The sequence below is a fragment of the Micromys minutus genome (genome assembly GCF_963924665.1).
Source record: "Micromys minutus genome assembly, chromosome: X".
Taxonomy (NCBI): domain Eukaryota; kingdom Metazoa; phylum Chordata; class Mammalia; order Rodentia; family Muridae; genus Micromys; species Micromys minutus.
The window spans coordinates 104,102,649-104,124,672 of record NC_137970.1 but is presented as its reverse complement, the minus strand read 5'-3'; the positions used below and the strand labels follow the sequence as shown (position 1 = coordinate 104,124,672).

Genomic DNA, 22,024 nt, shown 5'->3' with positions numbered 1-22,024 from the left:
ACTGGGAATTCTGAGTAGATGAACAAGACGACAGTTATAAAATGGCTTGACAAGGATCCTCCTCTAACTAGCCTCAGCCTCATTTGGTACACCTAGGCAAGAGTTGCGGGTAAACAACACCTAGTACCTTGAGTTGCCTAAAGGTTTCTACGTTTTATCCTCACACTAGCCTAGTTGGTTAAAATGCTGGCATTATTATTAGTCTTACGTGACAGAAAAGGAAGCTGAGCCCCAGGAAAGGCAAGTTATTATGCCTCAGTCTCTGTAAGCAAGTCAAATGATTCCAAGGACTCCTGAATCAGGCTTTGCACACTGCTCCACTGTGCAGGGGAGACAATGCTCTGGAGACAAACATCCCTACACCAGCACTCAGCTTGCAGCCTCCTCTTCCAGCGGCCCCCACCACCATGGCACTATGTTGAAACATTGCAGCTAACCCACACATCTTTTGCATCACTTGGTCTGGGAGTGCATGTTGAGTAATGGAAACTCCAGTGTCTTAGTGCACTGCACATTCCCCCATTCATTAGCTAGTAAGTGTCTGCGTCCCAACTTGCCAGGGGCCTTTTTCAGAAGGCATACCCATTCTTAAGTCTCTGCATCCTTGGCTACCCAAATGAAAAGAGCCTTTGGACAACTGGCCTTGATAAGAAACCCATACATATTCATTTAGAGACACGTTCTAATTATGAAAAAAAAAAAAAAAAAAAAAAAACAACAACAAAAAAAGTTGGATCATGCTTAGGTTCCTGAAAATAAATCCTGGTTCTGTGTTGTGTGACCTTGGGTGCATATCTAATTCTCTCTGAGCTTCAGTGTCTTCATATGCCACAAACACCTTGAGTAAGATGGTCTGACTCTGATGTCGTGTGTAGTTATATATCCATTCAGTAAACGGCAGTGAGTGAAATCTTTCTGAGGGCGGTGGGCTTAGTGCATGAGATTCACAAGGGGAGAGGAATTAGAGCGAGAGTGCTCTGAAAAGGCTCCAAAATCCCCCATGTAAGGTTCTGTAGGCATGCTTTATTGCCATGCTGACTTACCTTTTCAGAAAATAACCCCCTCTTCCGTTGCAGAATGGAAATTGGCAAAGAGAGAGGGAAAAGGTCCAATTTGCGCCTTTGCTATTTTAAGGAAGGCTGAAATTATGAGCCAAAGTGGAGTGATGCGCTCTCTGGAGTGACCTCCGTTCTCCAACACAGGAGAAAACCCAGGTCTTTTGCTTGTGAAGTGGCTGGGGCTCTTGGGCGCGAGGCATTATTATATAAATTCAAGCTCGCTCCTGATCCTTAGTACCCTGAGTTGCCTGAAGGGGGGAATGGCACTGCCTGCTTTTGCAGCCCGGGCGCTCGGGCCGCCGCCACTGCAACCGGAGCAAGGAGCGCCCGCCCGCACCACCTGTCCCCGCCGGCATTCCAGAGTAGAGGCCGAATTGGCAGCAAGCCGGCCCGGGTCTGTCGCCGCCTCAGTCCGCGCCAGCCCTCCTAGGGGTGTGTCTCTAGGATTCAACTCCCCGCCGCTCCAGGACAAGCCCCCAAAGGCATTTTCTTCCTTGGCGGGAGCCTTGCGCGCCCCGCTCTTCGCGCTGCTGCCTCGAGGCCGCCGCAGGCGGATGCACGACCTCAGGCGACGCTGGGACCTGGGCTCCCTCTGCCGGGCCCTGCTCACTCGGGGCCTGGCAGCCGTGGGCCACTCGCTCAAGCACGTGCTCAGTGCGATCTTCTCCAAGATTTTCGGTCCCTTGGCCAGGTACGTGGTGGGCGAAAGTGGGGCTCTCGCGCGGGGCCTCAGGGTGAGCTGGGGCAGCGGGAGGAGGGAAAGGAGCTAGGAGCGGAGGGCAAGGCTCAAAGTTCCAGGGTGCCTGTGGTGGCCGGGCTGGGGGACTCCAGATGGGTTGAGCGCGCAACTGACCGCGGAGCAGCTCCTTCTCCGCTGTTCCGCGGGAAAGGGCTGCGCCGCCTCTGCTTGGAAAGTCAAGCAGCCCGCGGGCTCCTTCCTTCTCCCACAGGGGAACTCCGAAGCCCCAGCTCACTTCTAGAGGCTACCTGGTGGGCAGCGGGACACGCGCCAAGGGAGCCCGCGTTTAGGGACTGCAGCTTGTGCACACGGAGGGAACTGGGGACCGGGGCCCCAGAGAGTCCCGCGGGCCAGCGGGATGGGGATGGGAGCTGGAGAGAGGAGAGCGGGAAGCACTCAAGGCCTGAGAGGGGTGGCATGAGTTAGGGAGTAAAGAGGCCAGGACCGGAGGGATCCTGCGGGGATCGAGACGCCGCGGAGTGGATCGGTTTTTTTTTACGCGGGGGGGGGCAACGACCAGCGGGATGGAGTCGGGGTAAAGGGGGGGGGGTGCAGCAGAAGCCACAGCGCTGAGCCTGCCGGGAAGGAAGGAAGCGGGGAAGGGCGCCGCCGCTGCCTTGGTGGAGTACTAGGTACAGACAGGAGGGGAAAGGGGCGCAACGGTGGCGCCACGGGGAGGGGGCGGTGCGGGAGCGAGGCGAGCACGGGCCGAGCTGCTGGATTGACGTAACGAGCTTGGGTTTCCCCCAGCGTCGGGAACATGGATGAGAAATCTAACAAGCTGCTGCTGGCTTTGGTGATGCTCTTCCTATTTGCGGTGATCGTCCTCCAATACGTGTGCCCCGGCACAGAATGCCAGCTCCTCCGCCTGCAGGCGTTCAGCTCCCCGGTGCCGGATCCATACCGCTCGGAGGATGAGAGTTCGGCCAGGTTTGTACCCCGCTACAATTTCAGCCGCGGCGATCTCCTGCGCAAGGTAGACTTCGACATCAAGGGCGATGACCTGATCGTGTTCCTGCACATCCAGAAGACTGGAGGCACCACTTTTGGCCGTCACCTGGTGCGCAACATCCAGCTGGAGCAGCCATGTGAGTGCCGCGTGGGGCAGAAGAAATGCACTTGCCACCGGCCGGGTAAGAGGGAGACCTGGCTCTTCTCCAGGTTCTCCACTGGCTGGAGCTGCGGGCTGCACGCCGACTGGACCGAGCTCACCACCTGCGTGCCCGCAGTGGTGGATGGCAAGAGAGACGCCAGGCTGAGACCTTCCAGGTGAGTCTCAGTGAGTTCCTTAGGCGAGGTCACCGACCTGGGCCTAGGTGAACCAGGGGCGGGAAAGGTTGTATCTGCAGTTGCAGTGGACCCTGTGTTTCCACCTTGGTGCCCTGATGGTTGAGTCCCTGCTGGGTAGACACCAGCTAACCTAGAGCTTATCTTAGTAGCTGTCAGGAATCATTTGGTCTCCTGCCCAGGACAGCCGGTCTGCCCATCAGGTTAGCCTGCTTCCTGGTTGACTGTGGGGCAAGAGGCCTGGCTGCCCGCCCCGCCCGGAAAAGTCCCCCAGCAGGAGCAGCCAGGACTAGACACTGCAGTCTGAGCACTAGAAAGTCCTCAAGAATCGTGCTCCGCATGCAGATTCTCTGTGTCCATCCTCCTTATCCACTTCTCTGCACCCGGTCCCAAAACCTTGGGCTTGTTTTCCTTCCCTACTTTCCCGCTCCTGAATCCCACTCACCCCTCCTTTTTTTAGTTTCTGGCTTTCTCAAGGTGAAAATTCTCTGCTTCTCTTGTCTGATGTTGGTTACTCATTCCTTCCCTTCCCTGGTCTTTCTATCATCTGTTCCCCTTTCCACCTTTCTTCTCTCTCTCTCACTTTTCTCTTTCTTCTTTCCCTATTTTCTATCACCTCCCCATCCCCAGACCCCACTTTTCTCTGGAGAGTGGATGTCATTTGTGCCACTGTTTAGGGACATTCAGGGAGAGCCCTGGTTCTCATCTTGTGTCCCTCACTGCTGTCCACACTTGGAGTGCCCACCATGCTTTTCCAATATAAGGGGCACCCTGCCTGCTTGGTGACCAGCTGGGAAGTTGTTTTGGACCCTGCACAGGGCTCAGGAGCCACAGGAGTGCTAGGAGCTTCTTCTGAGGCTCAGAAATCCTAGAGCCTCAGCACCCACTGCCAGCTCAGGTTCTTGCCAATAGGGAATGAATGAATAGAAAAACCTGGTTTGTGGATAATCTATAGCCAGCAAGGCATTTTCTTCCCTTTAGCTGCTATGGCCCATTCCTGTAGGGCATGGGATGCTGTGAAGTGGACAAAAGGAGCTGCTTTGGAGTGAAATCAATCCAGCCAGAGCTATTGTTTGGCAGAGCTCTTGAAAACAAATCTGGGTTGGGGCAGGGAGCTTATGAATGAGTTTAGTTGCAGGGAGTGAAATTGGGCTCTTCTGGTGGGCAACCCTCATAGTGTCTCTCTCTGCCCATTTTGGTGACTTCTTGGGCTCTCAAGGATTGTGCTGCTGCCCCCACCGCCGCTGCTTTTGTTCACATGGACGCCACCCCCCCTGCTTTGTACAGCCTGTGCTTGCCCAGTTTCTTGGCCAAAGTGTTGTTTTGCAGGTAGCTGTTAAGGATGAATGTGGGTATAAGAAATCAATTTACAGTGGTTTTCTCAAAGCCCAGAGTCCTAACTGGATCCTTTGAACTTTTATTTCCTTTTTACACTAGCAGTTTCGTTTTCCTATCCTTGGTCACAGGCTTTCTTATGCTAGCTAGCTTGTAGGTGTGCTGGAGAGTAGTGATCGAAAACGAGGTTTAGGGTGAAAATAGACTTCTGCACCTAGAACAGTGAGGGGTAGTGGTGTTGGGGAATTAAAAGAGAAGTCCTAACTGCCAGGGAAATCATAGGTGTGTCTAGCATGTGTATGACATGTTCCTTTGAACATGTAGGTCAGGGTGTGATGTCTATAAATGCACTATTAATGTGCTCTGAATTATCTATTTATTAGCCATTGTCCTTTTGCAGGTAACTTCAGAGGTAATCTATAGGATAACCAGGACATTGAAACCTCTTGGCTTGTCCCCAGTTGAAGCAAAATTGTTTGTAATGCAATCTAATTTTCTTGGGCATTAAAAGGGTGATACCACAGTGCCATCTAGTCTAATCAAAGAGGAACCACGTTTGGAAAAGTCACTTGATTGTATGGTATTTATGAAAATGAAATAAAATTTCCTAGAGAAATGCAATGTCACCTCAAGGGACCTTTATTATTTCACTCCGTTCTGCCTGTCTCCAGAATTTTTCAGTGATAGCCTGAGGAATCCAGACTTTTCCAGGGTATTGAGCGATCCCTGCTTGCAGGATGAACGCTGCTGAAAATGTGCATGCATCATATGTGCTTGTACATGGGAGATGAAAATTCAGTAGTCGAAGCAACTGCACAGGTAGTGATTCCTAGACATACTGGTCTCAGGACTACAGGGTAAACCTCTGAAACTCCCTAGCAGAGCAGCCTGTGTGGAGAGAACGTTCTATTTTGTAATGAATTTTCATATTGCCCAGTTATTTCTCTGGGAGCGTGTACTGTCTTTTGGAGAAAGGCAGACAGGACCAGAACGTTCCCTTTTATCAGAAGACAATGACAAGCAAAGAGGCTGAATGACTTTTGCAAGGTCATTGAGGTCTTTAGTGACACAACACAAATCTGCCTCCATTTCTATCTGACTCCATACACTTTGGTATGTTGACTCTACCTGGATGAATAGTTTTACCCAAACACAATGAGGCATTTTCTACTAGTGAAGATAAATGTTGGGGGGGGGGGGCGGAGATTGCTCTCATGTCCATTATTGCTGTCATCAGCCATTTTACCCTTGTAGCTTTAAAGGAATGGCTGGGTCACCATTACCACCCTCATCCAAGAAGAATGGATTTCTGGAGGGAGGAAGGTTTATTCTCAGCAGGAGCAAGTCTTGGGGCCTGATTGTTGTGAGGCTTCATTTTATGTTGTAAATCTCAGTAAAGCTAAAAATAGGATGACACTAGTTTGGAATTATGGTTGGTGAGTGCTGGAAGTAGCCAATTTCTGAGGGTAAGCCCACAGTAGGGTTAGCAAGAGGTCCCTAAACCCTTCCATCAGTGTAACACCTAAAATGGTTTCATGCTTCCGGGGAAGGTAGAGTGCTTGGGTGGTATGTCATACTATATTGTTGAATAGAAATAATTGATTATGTTGTCTGACTGGAGGGAATGAATGGGGGAAGAGAGCTGGGGACTGAGCCTGAGAAATGCTCAAGTTGTTTATTAGACTAATATTTTCTAAAAAATAAATTATAAGTTGCCTTTCATCCATCTGTTTGCCAGTATGTTGCCTGAGGTCAGAAAGGAGTTCTGCTCATTTTAGAATTTCTAAGACCATTTAAAAAATGTATCAAAACATTGTTGCATACCAGCTGTTCAAATTCTCCAATTCTGTAGGCTTTTTCCAGACCCAAACTTCCTACATTTTTAACCAATTCTAGTGTGTCACTTGGTCTGTGGGAGGAATTAAAAACTCACAAGGCACACAAACCCTATTCTTCACTTGGTAGGCTGCTGGCTGGCGCCCATGGGATGGCTCTGAGCTCAAACCGTATGGCTCTACAAGTCTCAGAATTTCCATATCTGTTGTATTCTAGATTTTAACATCTCTGCAATTTCAGTAGCGCACAGAAGGCTAACATTAAAATCTGGTAGCATATTGTGGATGGGAAAGGACTAAAAGGTTTTTGTTTAGATGTAGAAAAGCTTTCTGTTTGGAGGATCAGCCATTCATTTATACATATGATAAAAAGCTTCTATCTCCCTAAAAACTCTAGCTTTATTTTGAATATGCTAGACTAGAGTTTATGCACCTGATTATCCCTTGTATGTCTTTACCTGTACTCCCTCTAGTTTCTGGTTTTGCATTGAGGCAAGAGACAGGCATGTGGTGCAACATGGGACAGGGAGTGATCGAATTGTTACAGCAAGCACTTCCACACTTGTGGTCCACCAGACACTGGTCCATTGGCCTCTCACCTTCACTTGGTTGAGGATGTCTTTATTTTTTGAATACTTATATATGATGTGTATGGTATTTTGCCTTCATGAATATCTTTGTACCATGTGCATGCGCGATGATCTCAGAGACCAGAAGAGGGTGTTGAATTGCCTCGGACTGGAGTTACAGATGGTTGTGAACCATGTGGGTGCTGAGAATTGAACCTGGGTCCTCTGGAAGTACAGATGGTGGTCTTAACCACTGAGCCACTTCTCCAGCCTCAGAGCCTTTGGTTGGCTGTCTGATAGGGAGAGCTTTTGCATTGTTTATCAAATACCTAATACAAGCAATTTAAAGGGAAGAAATATTTCTTTGTGCACCATTTCAGAGGGTTCAGTGCGTGGTACCTTGGCTCTCTCCATGTGCTTGGATAGAACATCAAGGGGACAGGAACAAGTAGCAGAGGGTATCTGTCACCTCACAGAAAACAGGAAGCAGAAAGGCAAGAAGGAATAAGGATCTGTCCTCAGTGACCCCTTTCCTAAAGCCAGGCCCCATCTCCTAAAGTTTCTACCACTTCCCAAAATAGTGCCACCAGCTGGGAGCCAGGCGATCAAAATGTGAACCTGTGCAGGAAAAGTCATATTCAAATGGTAATAAAGAGCAGGATGATGGGTGGTGGTGGCGGCAAGGGAAAACATAAAGGAGAGCGAATAACAGCTGGTGTACGATGCTAGCACTGCAGGATGTTTCATCGGCAGTCAGACCCCCAAGTCCTCAGGTAGTACAAAATGATACTCTGGGTTAGCTTCTGCTCATAGTGTAAGCTTAGTGCCACGATGTGGCAACTCAAATACAAAAGCTTGTTTTCTATGGGTATCAGTTGTCAACTGAGATAATAAGAAATGACATTAAAAGAATACTCATCTTTCCCCCATGGTCGTTCATTAAATAAAATCTTATAAAACTGTCCATTTTATTCCAAGGAAGACATGCTCTTAAAAAGCTGACTGAAGAACTGAACAATTTGATAGTTTAGATATTTAATAAAAAAAGATGTATTTTTTTGTTTGAAAACTATCTGGAAATCAATAATGTCTTTAAAATGCCAATCATGTATCAGAATATATTAAAAACAGAGACCTTTTCATCTGCTGTGTGGTAATTTCGATCTAATCTAGAAAGCGGGAGAAGTAATAATAGTCCCAGCCTTGGTACTGGGTCTGCAGTTGAGATGAGAACCAAATCCGTGCCAAGAAAGCCTGCGTTACCCTCATTAGCTTAAAATGAAGAAATGTGTAGTATGGATAATACAGGGGGAAGGGAGCTTCATGACCTGAGACGACCCATTCCTCTTTGTGGCCTACAAAATCTTTTCTGTAAGATGTTTCCCAAAGCTCATTCCTTTATAATGTATAAAAAACAAGGTAGAAAAAAAAAAGAAAAATGCACTTGAGAAGGCCCAGGGACTATAAGGTAGTATTTAGGAGAAACAAGACTTTGTGCCAGTCTTGCCATCCTCTTGGCAATATGGAGCCAGTGGGCATTATGGGTCCAAGGAGCCTGACCTTAGAGAAGGTCCCTATTTGGGGAAGTAATCGCTATGGAAGTATGGGGTTGAAGCCCCACCATGAGGAATCTGGACGTGTGATGAAGACTTTGGACCCATGTGAGTATGTAAAGATCTTAACTGGGAGATTATTAAAATGCATAAAAGTAAATGAAGGTATTTAAGGTTCATCTAAACGAAACTCTCTGACTTCTAGTCTGCAGCTGAGACAGCAGGGTAGGTTGAGACAGAGAGGTTGAGTAGGAGTCTGGTTTGGGCTAGGAGAACTCTTGTTGCCTAGACTCCTAGTGGGCAGGGTTTGTAAGGAGATGGGAATTGGGGCTCTGGTCCTGGTTAAAGCTTAGTGGGTGTATGTGGGAATCTGAACTCACAATTGGCATTATTATTTAAATGATAGCCGCAATTCACACATGGTACTCTTAGTCAGAGAAAGGTTTGAATAAAAGATAGACAGTTATGATTACATAAAAATGAGAATGTTCTTCTGTCAAAGGAAAGAAAAAGCCAAAGTGAAAAGGCATATGTCAAACTCATGAAAATATGTGCAACAATTACCACAGACAAAAGGCTGAGATCTTTTCTGTGCAAAGAAACCCTATGAATTGATTAGAGAAACAAAGGGCATGTCCAGACAGTTCAGGACATGAGGCCCAAGGCTAGTTTGCAGACATCAGGGGAAAAAAAAAGGCTCAGTCTCACTGGTACTAAAGAAATGCAAATAGAATCATTTAAACATAGGACAACTTTATTTCTATTCACTAATTAACCCTCATTCAAAACTATAAAAACTAATCTATGTGACCACCAAACTAAAAATAAAATATTAATAGCCAATGCTGAGGAGGAATTATATCATAATTCTTATAAATTGTTGTTGGGAGTATAAATTTTAATAATCCCTTTGGGAATAAATATAAACATAGAACACTAGCCATATTTACTTCTTCAGACGAGAGATATATTTCTCAGTGGTAGAGTACTTGGCTAGGGTGTGCAAAGTCCAGGATTCAGTTCACAGTACCGCAGAGTTTTTTTTTTTTTTTTTTCTTTCTTTAACTCATAAATTATTTCTTTGGTATTGAAAACAAAACCCTTGCATATGTTTTTTATTTGTTCGTTCATTCATTTATTTACTGGACAAATATCTCTAGGTGCCTGCTATTACCACTGTATCTTTATGCTGTGGGCACTGTGATGAACCTTTGTTTGCTTGTTTTATCGTGTATGTGTTGCTTTTTGTAAACAGAGGAGGAATGGAAGAGAAAAAAAATCTTCCTATCTCTACTAAATCTAAGCAATAGAGAATGCAGACAAGAAGAACATACATCAGGATCTTAAGAGATATGGGAATGATTTCTTTTTTTTCCTGTTCTTTTTTTTTGATATTCTAAAGATCTTGAATTTTATTCAAAGTATGTACCTCTTTGAAAATAAATAGCTGGTCAGGTAGAGCATACCTTTAAAACAAGTGCTCCAGAGGCAAAGGCCAAAGAGTTGCCTACCCCCTCTGAGTTCAAGGCCAGACTAGCCTAGGATGTAATTTCTGGGTTTTGGGTTAGCCAGAGTTACATGGTGAGACCTTGTCTTAAAAAAAAAAGTAAAAGTAAACAATACCATTAAAATAAAATCAGGACTTTTCTGTGACTATGGTAAATGTCTGAATTTTGCTCCCTGAAGACTATCTGTGGTTGTTTCAATAGCCTTTTGATATCCTGGTAGCCCTTAATGAGGAGAATAGCTTGAGTATGCTCAGTCCTCTCACTGAAAGGCAGAGGTGCTAAGTCTGACTAGTCCAGCATTGGGTGCTGATTTTTCTCTTAATTGGCTAACTTATTTCTTGCATCCCATAGAACTTAATACCAGCAAAGCAAAGAAATATCTAGGTGAATTGCTATTGTTGCTTCTTCACTGAAAGTTTCAAATGAAACCTGAAGTTAATAGTTGTCCACAATTGGAATTAGAAGGCTTAATTTTCCTTGGCCATGGCTCTTCAAAATGACTTGGAACGTGGGTCTCTTCATGTAAGTGAGCTGATTGCCTAGCTCTAAGAGCAAAGTTTGAGGTTGGTTATGGGTTGTGATTCTAAACGTCAGTCAGTGAGAGCTGCCATCAGTTAGTGCATATGTTGCTTTCATTCAGGAAAGAAGAGTCTATTGATGGATGATAGCCTTCTTAGAACACTTACACTGCATAAGAGCTTTACTCTTAATTAGATATGAGTGAAGTCCATTAGAACACTTTACTTCCCAGCTACTCTAGATGTCTGAGGGCCAACTCTGTATACACATAGCGAGGTGCATACTCTTATTGTTGTATCTCCACCAAAACTATGCCCAATGAAAAAGTTCTTTTGACAATAGAAACAAGGTCATTTATGGTCAAAAAGCTAATATTGACATTGTGTTACAGAAAAATAAGTTTAAGTTTAGCGATTAAGTTTAGAAAGGAAGGCATGAATGGGAATTTCTCTCTTTCTATGAAAGGATAATGAATAATCCACTTAATGGTACATGTCATGTAAAACAATCCCATTGCAAGCTTTGGGAAATATTTGTCTGAACTTCAGTAAAATATTTATTGGCAAGAGAGCTTTTCTTGCTCTAGGTCTTGGACTGTGCAGATTATTCAGTTGGTCTTATTACATCCATTTGTTATTTCTGCCATTTTGCCTCCTAGAACAGTGTTGAAGACTTTGACACATTTCAGAGCATTACACTAAATAAATCTGTCTTGCACATTCCACTGTGCTTTTTCTGGAATATTATAAATATTCAAATACAGGCATATATGCAGATTCAAAATAAAACTCAATACATGCAAATTCTGCCTAAGTTTCTTACTTATAACTTAGTAATAGTTTTGAACTTGTTATCTTATGATATAAATATATCAAATGTGAGCTCATGGGAATTACCAATAAGTATATTTTTCTGATTAAGCTGTGAGCATTTTTTTCACTGACAATTTAAGCTTCAATTCTGAGTTATAAGAGAATAATTTGCACTTCATTTACTCTAAATTGTCAAGAATTGCGCTCTTCCACAATGCAAATGTCTGCAAAGAAGATTTCTTATTCAGTTTGATTGCTTCTTAAATTTTACTAGCGGAGATGCCCTAGTGAGCCTGAGAGAACTGGGCTATTGCTGGTGATGAATTTAGTCCTGGTGAATCACTTCCATGTACTTGTCTGTAGAAGCACAGAGCAATTGAACTGCGCAGTGCATTGACTTCTATCAGATGGATTAGCCTTGTGTGCACCATCTCTTGCATTAATTGACTTTTGCCTATTGTTCTTGGAATTTTTGGGGTCAAAGACTGGGTACTGTCAACTCCAGCGAACTAGACTCATCTGTAGTATGTCAATTAAAAGGACAATAGTGAAAAACAGAAGGGGGATTCATTCAGTATGGTCAAATTGTAAAGAGGAACAAATAAAGGCGGTCAGGTGATCCCATAGCCCATACACAGTGGAATATCATTTTTAGGTTTAAATAGAGGTCACAAGGTATGCATAATGAAGCAGTCCTAGACAAGAAGAGGGGGGCTGCATGTTCCTGACACACCATTGTCACTGTGTGGGTCTATTATGCAAGAGTGTCCCCTAGGATGTCAGAACTGTGTGAAATCTCTTCATGTGAGACAAGTTCCTCTTCAGGCTTAAGCATTTCCCTTTTTGAGGCATAAATTTTGGCATAAAAAGTTATCAGCAAATTACCACTTCAATTTTCAGCTAAATATGTGCTTGCATACAGTTACAACTTAATGGGGAAATTATAAAATCTACTGATTTCTTCTAAAAATTAATAAATGAACAAAAATTACATAGATGCAGAAAATTTGAACCACACAACAAGCTCAATATAAAATATACAAATATGTAGATGTATATACAACACACATGCAGCTTATATATACATATTTATATCAAACTGAATAAATACATTTTTTTCTTCACACACTTCTGGAATGCTTTGAAAATACTCTGTGTTATAAACCCTAAACGTAGTATTTACAGTCTCAGGTAAATAAATAACATGTTTAAAAACAGATTTATTTTATTTCTCACTCTGTGTATATATGTGTGGGTATGTATACATGAAGGCAAGTGCTCAGAGAGACCAGGGATGCCAGATCCCCTGGAACTAGAGTTATATAAAAGCAATTATGAGCTGCCTAATGTGAATGCTGGGAACTGAACTCAGGTCCTCTATAAGAACAAAACATGTTCTTTTTCTATTTTCTACCTACCTATTTGTTGAGTCATGGTATCTCTTTACAGTCCTGTCGTCCTGGTTGTCTTAGGAGCTCACTATATGGGTTAAAATAGACCGGAATGGTCTTAAACTCACAGAAACTCTTCTGCCTCTGCCTTCTGAATGGGATTAAAGGTGTGTACCACCATGTCTGGCTGAAACGCACATTTTAACCTCTGAATCATTGCTTCAGCCCCTAAGAAATAATGCTATAGATCCTATGCAGTATTATTTAATAACTGGTTGTTGTTTTCAGTCCAGTAGGTACAGGGTACTGGATTATGCTTGAGTGGATACAAAGGAACATGAGTAGGTAGATATTATAATTCAGATTTTTCACAGATTATGGGAAGTTTAATTTTCAGGCAAAAGTAAAGAACTCCAAATCAGCCCAAGTGAAGTGTTGTGCAGGGCTTGCGTGAATATCAATCACCATTTTGGAATTGGAATATATGCTTATCTAAGCCCCGAGAAAGGAAAGTAACATAACATGTATATGTGCATATATATATATGTATTCATTTAATACACAGAACAATTCTTTGAAGTAGATATTTTAAAACTCTACTTACAGATGAACAACAGCATTGCAATCTCTCTCCCCCTCTCCCTTCCTCCCTTTATCCCTCCCTCCATACCCCCTCTCTCATAAACCTTATCAGCTAGAAAGTATTGATTGGAACAGTACACAAAGATATTCAACAAAGATACTCAGAACATCTGGTCTGCTTTAAAGCTTCCTGGGTCTACTAAATAACCAGAAAACCTAAAAGTATTTGCTGTTTCTGCTATCATATAAGTGGAGTAGAGACTTGATATTACTATTAGAGGCCTTAGGTCCCCAGCATGCAGGGAAAAAAATCCTGATATGGTCCCACAGGACTATAATTACAGTGCTGTAGAGATGGTGACAGGAGTGTTCCAAGGCTTACTGACTGAATTGGGGAGCTCCAGGTTCAGTGAGAGAGCATGTCTCAACACAAAACGTGATTAAGCAAGGCATTGATCTAGGTTCTCCACATACATGTCCATACATGGGGATACTTCTTCATGGAGGTGCCCTTTTGTGCAACCCTACCACCACTGACACATACTTACATGTTTTAAAAATGTTGCTCTTTGGAGTGAACTTTACTCTTCATGTTTTTCTCTCTTAAATGAATTCGTAGACAGGTAATTTATTCCTAATGCTTTCAAGACTGATTTTTACAGAGGGATGAAGAGATAATGTTTTAGGGTGTGTTGATCTTCTGCATGTTCATTTGTCACTGAAACATGTAATTAAGGAAAGCAAATGAAGGGAGATTCTTGGCAAAATCACTCTCCTTCATTCTAGGCCCTGGTGAAGCAGAGGAACCAAGTTCTTTATGCCATCCAGGAAGCAAAGAGGTGCACGGAGACAGAAAGAGCAAGGACACAAAGTACCTTCCTAGCATGTGCCTCCATGGAAGTCTTTTCTCCCAAGCCTATCTCCTGGCCATGAATCTTTAGAAAAGAAACCACAGACCATGAATCTTTAGAGAACATGTTTTTTCTTGACCATCCAAACTATAGCACAGGGGAAAGTTGTTAAAAAAAAACAAAAAACCGAGGTAGATATGATGACACAGCACTCAGTCTGGGTATTCAGGGAGCTGAGATGAAGGATTGTTTGAGTTCAGGGGTTCAGGGCCAGTCTGGGCAACATAACAAAACCACATTTCCACAAACAAATATACAAATAAAATCAAAAGCAAGGAAAGAAAAAGGTGATGTGAAAGGCTTTTACCTATAGTTTAATTTCTGCCCTATCTGGATTTAAAATATGCTGTACACTCTGTGGAAGATTTGTGTGCCTGTTACCTTTTTTTTTTTTTCTTTTTGCTATTTTTTTCCAGTGCTGAGGACTGAACCCAGGGTCATTGTGCTTGCTAGGCAAGTGCTGTAGCACTGAGCCAAATCCCCAACCCCACCATGGGAGGTTTGTAAGGAGCTAAGTATCTCGCTTCTTCTGGAATGTTGCTGTCATTTTATTAGTAATATGTCATGATTTGTCATGACTTTTTCTGTAAAAATCATTTTTTTCTGTTTTTTGTACATTTGGTCTGTGTAGATCCAGTGTTTGCTGGAAGGAGTGCCACTGTGTTCAAGCAGGGCTGTTCCTGTTATATGGGAGCTGAGGGGCCAGTGGAATAAAGAGACTTCCTCTCAGAACCAGGAAAAAATATCTGAGAGCCTGATCTATCCACAGCCTCATCATAAATTAAATACAAATATATTTGGTTAGTAAAATAGCCAAGTGAGTGAGGGTAGCAAGTTCCTGTAAGTGTAACCATTCCCTCCCGTCAAAAGAGTGTCATTAAGTGAACATGCAAATTAGCAGAAGTCTTCTAGCCTGGCAGGCATTATTAGTGTGGATGGCAAAAAATTAGGTTGAAGACATGGAAGAATGCTCAATCTTAGTATTCCCAGAGGCTAGTGAGGCTTGGGCTGGTACCCACTTAAATGAGACTCACAGCTGAATGCAAGATTATACAGCAGACTATGTTGATGGTTGGTAAGCCTGCTTGAACTATTTTTTTTTTTTGGCCAAATAATTGTGCAGGCAGTATTTGTGACTGGTTTTGATGCAAGTATATTCCAAGAGTGTAATAGACCATGCTAGTTCATTAACACATGTTCAAATGAAGCATGTTTGTCTAAATGATGTACACTAGGCTATTTAAGAAAAATTAAGTCATTAAGACTATAATGAACATATATAAATGATTTTATGTATAAATAGTGCATAGATGTGAGAATGTGACATTGAACTAAGATTTTAATTTTTTTATTCTTGAATAAAATAATCACTGTTGTTTTCCTCTTAGGTAAAAATTCATACTTAATATTTACCACTCTTATTTTATTCTTTGTGACTTTGGAGGAAAGAAAAATGTCTAGAAACAGAAAAACAAGCAAAAAACCACCAACCAACTAACCATAAACAGAAAAACAAGAAACAAAAGAAAAGAATACAGATGATTTTAAGATCAGTATAGGGTTTTTACAGTCTTTTGGCAGCTTTTGTATTTCTCACCATATGGGTGTACATTAAATCTGCATCTCTTTCACATTTATATGTTTATGAAATTAAAAAGTTATGAAGTTGAAAACACGCACACACAAAATAATTAGGCAAGTGATGTGTATTTGACAATGTGAGGTGACTTAATGCCAATTAGAGTTTTTTTTTTTTTTTTTTTTTTTTAAGCATTGCTTTCCTATTCCAATTGCTTCCATCCTTTTTGGTTTATAAACTTAGGGACTGAATCCATTTAAAGTGCCAGAATTTGCATACGTGCAGCCCCGAGTGAGATGTCTGTTTATTCCAAATGATTTTGAGAAATTATTACTGAGGTGCTTAGAGAACTGAATGTCATGAGATCCATTAGGGTGAGACTGATATCACACTTTTGGGTTCCTCCTGTGGAGAAAGGGGTGTGTATTCATTATGTAGAAAGGTGTGTAGCTCAGCTAAACTGTTTAATGGAGCCAGATTTGCTCAGCTCAGCTCAACAAGGGCACTGTGTGTGTCATAGGCACCTTGGCTAATGCCACTGTAGAAAACTGGTTCATAATTTCCCAGAGTTCAACTGAAAGCTGAGTAAAAGGCTACAAATAGTATTTGGATTTTCTTCTTCAAATATCTTAGTTGCATTGGAATGAATAAAATTGTGATTCTCTCCTTTGAGTGTCATGTTGTTTTTCTATTCTTTTTCTTCTTCTCTCTCTATTTTTTTGAGATGGTATCATATATTCTAAGCTGGCCTCAAAGCCACTATGCAGCAGAAAATGACCTTGAATTGCCTATCCTCTTGGAGTGCTGGGACTGCAGATGTGTGCATCACCATTTATGCAGTCCAGTGATCAATCTCAAGGCTTTGAACAAGCTCTGCAAATACTCTACCAATTGAGTCCTGATTTCTTTTCACCCTGCACTATTCTTGTTGTGGAAGTGTTATGTTCTAGTGTTCAGAGACTGGTGTGTGGGGGGGAGTCTTAGGTTGTGAGCTTTGGTTAGGAATGGGTCTTTTAAAGAATGTCACCATGGTTCTGCTTCTACAGTGATAATAAACAGGTAGGTAACACGGAAGCCAGTCCTAGGCTCTAACTCTGGGAAGCAGAACATTCTGATTAACACAGGCAAGCTCTCAAGTGCCAAAATAGACAGATGAAGTGCCATAATGCCCAAGGTACATGTACCCACATTGTCTTGGTTCTGGATTATTTCCCAAGTTTAGCTTAGCAAACAAAGCCTAGGAGAAGAAAGAGTTCTCTCCAAACTACCAGGAGTAAGGAATGCGGAAGACTAGTAGGATTTCAGGTGAAATGTTAGAAGTGACACTTGAATCTGAGAGAGAAGCGCTGTGATACCTAGATGACATAGTGCCCTTTACTGATTCCAAATATCGTTTTCCAGATCTGGTCATGGCCCAGATTCACTTCTCATGGCTGCATAAACTTCAGGAACTATCAGTTGACTTTCATTTACTGCACAGAATATGATGCAAACAGTGGCAGCTCCTGTAATGACAACCTAAAAAGTTAAGGTCTCTGTTGGCTTTTATTTCTCTAGGCTAAATGCCCGCAAATGCACTTGTTGGGTCCTCTGGTCATTACACATTGCGTTTCATACTGCCCAGCTGTTTTCCGGAATGATTGCATAGTATTTCACACTCCCAGCATCTGAGGATGAGTGCTTCCTTTCTTCTCACATATGTCAGCACTTGGTGTTGCCACTTTTTAACTTTCAGACATTTTTGAGAAGTGTATAGTCATGTCTCAATGTGGCTTTGCTTTTCTCTTAGTGGCTAAATATGTTCAGTACCCTTTCACAAGCTTGTTAACCATCTGGATTTCCTAGATGATGGTGTGTCTGTTTATGCTATTTGCCTTTATTTAGACATTCTCTGTATTATTTCTTTCCCAATTATGCTGTTTCTAAGTATTTTTCCCCTCAGGCCATCGTTTGCCATTTTCATCATTATTGATAGAGTAATTTGATAAGTTACAACATCATCTCTTTCTTTTGTGGATCATACTTTTGAATGGTATGCCTATTAGAATTCTTTGCCTGTACCTAGATATTGCTTATTTCCTCCAATGTCTTCTCCCCTAATGGTTTTATAGTTTTCACATTTAAAACTATGCTACAGTTTGTTATGTTTATTTTTAAATAAAAAAAAAAACTTATTTTAGATGCTAGAGAGATGGCTCAGTGGTTAAGAGCAATGACTATTCTTCCAGAGGTCCTGAGTTCAATTCCCAGCAACCACATGGTGGCTCACAGCCATCTGTAATGGGATCCAATGCCCTCTTCTGGTGTGTCCGAAGACAGAGACAGTGTACTCACATGCATGAAATAAGTAAATCTTAAAAAATAGTTTATATGTATGGGTGTTTTGTCTGCATGCATGTACATGTACCAGGTATGTGCCTGGTACCCAGAGATACCAGAGTTGGGTATTAGATTTCCTGGAACTGGAGTTATAGATGATTGCGAACCACTATGTGGGTGCTGGGAATTGAACCTGTGTCTTCTGCAAAAGTATCCAGTGTGCTTAACCACTGAGCCATTTCTTCAGCTCCACATAATAGATCTTAAAGGTTTTTTTTTCATAAATTCTCCATGCTACAATATTTTCCCCTGAGGTATGCAATAAAATTACTTTAAATATTGCAGCATATATAAAGGGTTTACTCTTGTGACCATATGATATTTACTCTCATGCATGATCACATTGTATTAATATAGTCACTATCTGATTTACATTTAAGTTGTATCAAAATTTATGAACATTCCAGTCACAATGTCAAAGTGTTTTTTATGCAACCCGATGGCCTAAATTCAATGTATTAATTGAAGGAGAGAACTGATTTCTGAAAGTTTTCCTCTGACCTCCATGTTCATGCACTATGGCACACTCATGACTGTAAGTACACACATACACATGCACGCACAAAGATGCACGCACACCATACACAGTTATAAGAAGTAAACTAATTGGTAACATTTATCTACAAGTTTGTGTGTGAACACAGGCCTCCCTTGGGCTTGAGTGGATATGTGTACATATCCGTTCATTGGACTAGAGTTGCATAAATACATGAGTAGAACTGCTAAGTCATATGAAGAGTCCTAATTTCACTCTTTGAGAAACTGCTTGATTATTTTCCCATCAGCAACATGTGGGGCTTCTTGATTTTTGAAACCTGAGTGCTTATCACCTGCCTTTAATTGTAGCAAAATGCCTACAACTTAAATTTTATCATTATTGACATGGAGGTCATTCAATGCTGTGAAACCATTCCCATTATCTAATTCATACTCCCAAAGTAAACTCCTTACCATTAAGCCCCCACTTCCTCCCCTTTCCCTTCTCACAGGTCTTGGAAACCACTAATATGCTTTCTGTCTCTATGAGTTTGCCAGCTCTGAATATTTTATACAAATGCTATCCCATTTCTGTCTGACTTCTTTTACTTACTGTGATGTTTTCAAGATTCATTAATATTGTTGAATCTTTTTTATTATAGCTTTCTTATGAATGTTCCATAGTGACTCAATATGGGGCTCTTTATTAGTACATATAAATTATGTAAATTATGGAGTTTTCTATGACATTTCATTCATGCATAAGAAGTACATAAAATAAGTCCCATATTTTTTACATTTATCGCCATTTCTCCTGTTTCTCATTTTTCTGGTGGCTAATGATGTTGAACCTCTTCTCAGGTACTTACCGTCCTTCAGTTAATGGACTTTTTGTAGAAATGGCTATTTATGTTCTTTGCCATTTTTATTGTGCATTTTCTTTTTAGTATTGAGGTAAATACATGTATTCTGGATACAAGTCCCTTACAGCAGTTATGCCTTTTAAGTATTTTTTTTTTTTTTTATGATTCAGTGGGTATTTTTGTACTTCATCAAAGATGTCCATTGTCCAAAAATATTAAAAATGTTTTAGAGACAGGGTCTCATTATGTAATCTTGGTTGGTCTTGAATTCACAGTGGTCATCTGCATCTGACTCCTGAGTGCTGGGATTTAAGGAATGTGTCAGCATGTCCAGCTCAAAGTAATAGATTTTGATAAAATCCAATATAACTTTCCCCCCTTTTGTGTCTTGTGAAGAATTGCTCTCACCCAAGATCATAAAAATGAATCTCCATATTGTCTGATAAGAATTCTGTAGATTTACCTTTTATAATAAAGTGTATGATGAATTTTGAGTTCACTTTTATACATATTGCAAAAGTATTTGTTAAAAAATAAATAAAATAGTAATTTTTTATGGGGAAGGGTGTTTTGTAAATCTGTGCACCACATTCATGCACCATTTGTGCTGGCCCAGAATAGGGCACCTGATTTCCTAGAATTGGCATTACAGAGCATTGTATGCCACTGTATGGATACTGGGAATCAAACTTGGGTCTCCTAGAAGAATAGCCAGTGCTCTTAACTACATCTCCCCAGCCCCCAACTATTTTTTTAATGTGGATATGTGGTCAACTATAATTCAGGATATGCAAACCAAATATACAATCCTTTCAAAAACCTGGTAAAGAGTAAAAAGAGAAGAAACAGCATTTCCAATGTATTTAATATCATGTAGCTATTCTTATTTGAGCTGTATTGTATGTGAACTTGAATTGACCTTACTTGTTTTCTGCTTGATGGCTTTTCTTTTTGATTATTATTTTATGTGTGTGGGTGTTGGCCTTCATCTGTCTGTGACCCACATGGATTCTCTCAGGTTTTATTTATCTGCCAGTGTCTTCGTGTCAGGTTCATTTTGAGAGATGCTTTTGCAGAATATATGATTTTTAGGCCAAAAGATCATGGAGAGGTGGGAGCCTGTTAGAAGAAACAAGGCTAGAAAATAGGACCAAGGGTTTAAATAGATGGGGAGAGTGAGCACCTGGAGACATGGCTCAGTACTCGGGTAATTGTCTGCTTCTCCACGGGATGGAGCTTGATTGCCAGTACCTACTACATAGGGACTAACAACCACCTAGAATTCCAGTAACAGGGACCTAATGCTCTTTGATGACTTTCCCAAGGACCAGGATTGAATGCTTAGGGGAAGATTAGTAACCAGAGAGGTTAGGCATTAGGCTGGGGAGGGAAAAGGGATGGGGATGAGGGCTGTATGGAAGTGTAGCAGCCTGGGGAGAGTAAAAAGCTGGGGAGGGGGCCAGAAAACCTTGGAAGAGGCCAGGAGATCCTCTGCAGGATGGAAGGAGGGTCAGATATATGGTTAAGATGGTGGAAGAGGAAAGAAAGCTAGGCAGGAAGACAGGTGTAATGTGGCAGTGAGCAGGAGGCACAATAGGAAGGAAGGAGGGTGAGGTTGTGAGTAGGAGGATGAGGTCATGGTAGGTAGGGCTTGGTTTTGGGAGGATTCTGATGACAAAGAGCAAAGGGTAGATGATGAGAGCTGGGGGGTGAGGTAGAGGGAGGGCAGAAGGCTCATGGAAAGGTGGGTTCCAGGAAACAAGGCTAATGATAGAGTCAGAAGTTCAGATAGTTCCCAAGAGTCTGGGAATGGGCACATGGCTGAGCACTCAGCACAACTAACTGCTCCTCCAGAGAACCTAAGTTGGATTCCAGGCACCTGTCTGGGGCTCACATCAATCTGTATCTATAGTCCCAGGAGATCTGACGCCCTTTTCTGGCCTCTCTGGAGTCCAGACGTGCTCTTGGTGCTCAGAACATGCAGATAGGCAAAACAACCTCGCACGCAGTACGATTAAAAAATGAAGAAGAAGAAATTTAAAAAGAAAAAAAAAATCTGGAGAGAGTGTTAGAGCTCTCTGTTTTCATGACCTGGCTTTCTCCCTGTTTGCAATCTCTAATCCAATACTAAGGGCTTGGGGGCGAGGAAAGTCATCTGCATGTCTCAGACTTACACTCCTTTTAAAGCAGGACACTCAAGAAGCCAGTGTTTTCTGTTTTCCCATGCCTGTCATGATCTTTGTGCTCTAATTGGGGATAATATTGAGGGAGGGAATTCTGACTTCTTGGCCAGTCTTGCTTGGAATTTAGCCCTCCCAACAAAGAACTGAAACCAGTGAGACATTCTGGCAGTCTTGCACTCCTGGGGAGATGCAGCTGTTCACTTGGAGCCGGAGGTTGTGGGAACTTCATCTTATTGCCTAGATCCATTTACTTTGCTTCTGCTGTTTTTCTAAACAGGGAGCAGGTCAGGTCTCAAGTGCCACTTGTGTTCAGATTATTTTTCCTAGCAGTGTTTGCTAGAAAGTTTTGGGGAATAAGTTAGATCCTTTTTTTCCTCCGTATGTATAAGCACAGTTTCAAAAGATGTTAAATGGTAATTAAATGTCTTTTATTGCTGATGTTGT

The 22,024-nt window shown here is 42.0% G+C and overlaps 1 protein-coding gene across 3 annotated transcripts in view; it reads left to right on the top strand.

The window, feature by feature from the left end:
* Positions 1-1,318: 1,318 nt before the first annotated feature.
* The window catches only part of HS6ST2 (heparan sulfate 6-O-sulfotransferase 2), a gene marked incomplete at both ends in the record, with an annotated part of 272,368 nt that continues 251,662 nt past the window's right edge, over positions 1,319-22,024 (top strand). For all 3 annotated transcript variants that reach the window (XM_080909692.1, XM_080909691.1, XM_080909690.1), the window contains 2 exons: positions 1,319-1,749; positions 2,548-3,066. In XM_080909692.1, coding sequence (XP_080765818.1) covers positions 1,319-1,749; positions 2,548-3,066 — 950 coding nt within the window. The remainder of the gene's footprint in view (positions 1,750-2,547; positions 3,067-22,024) is intronic.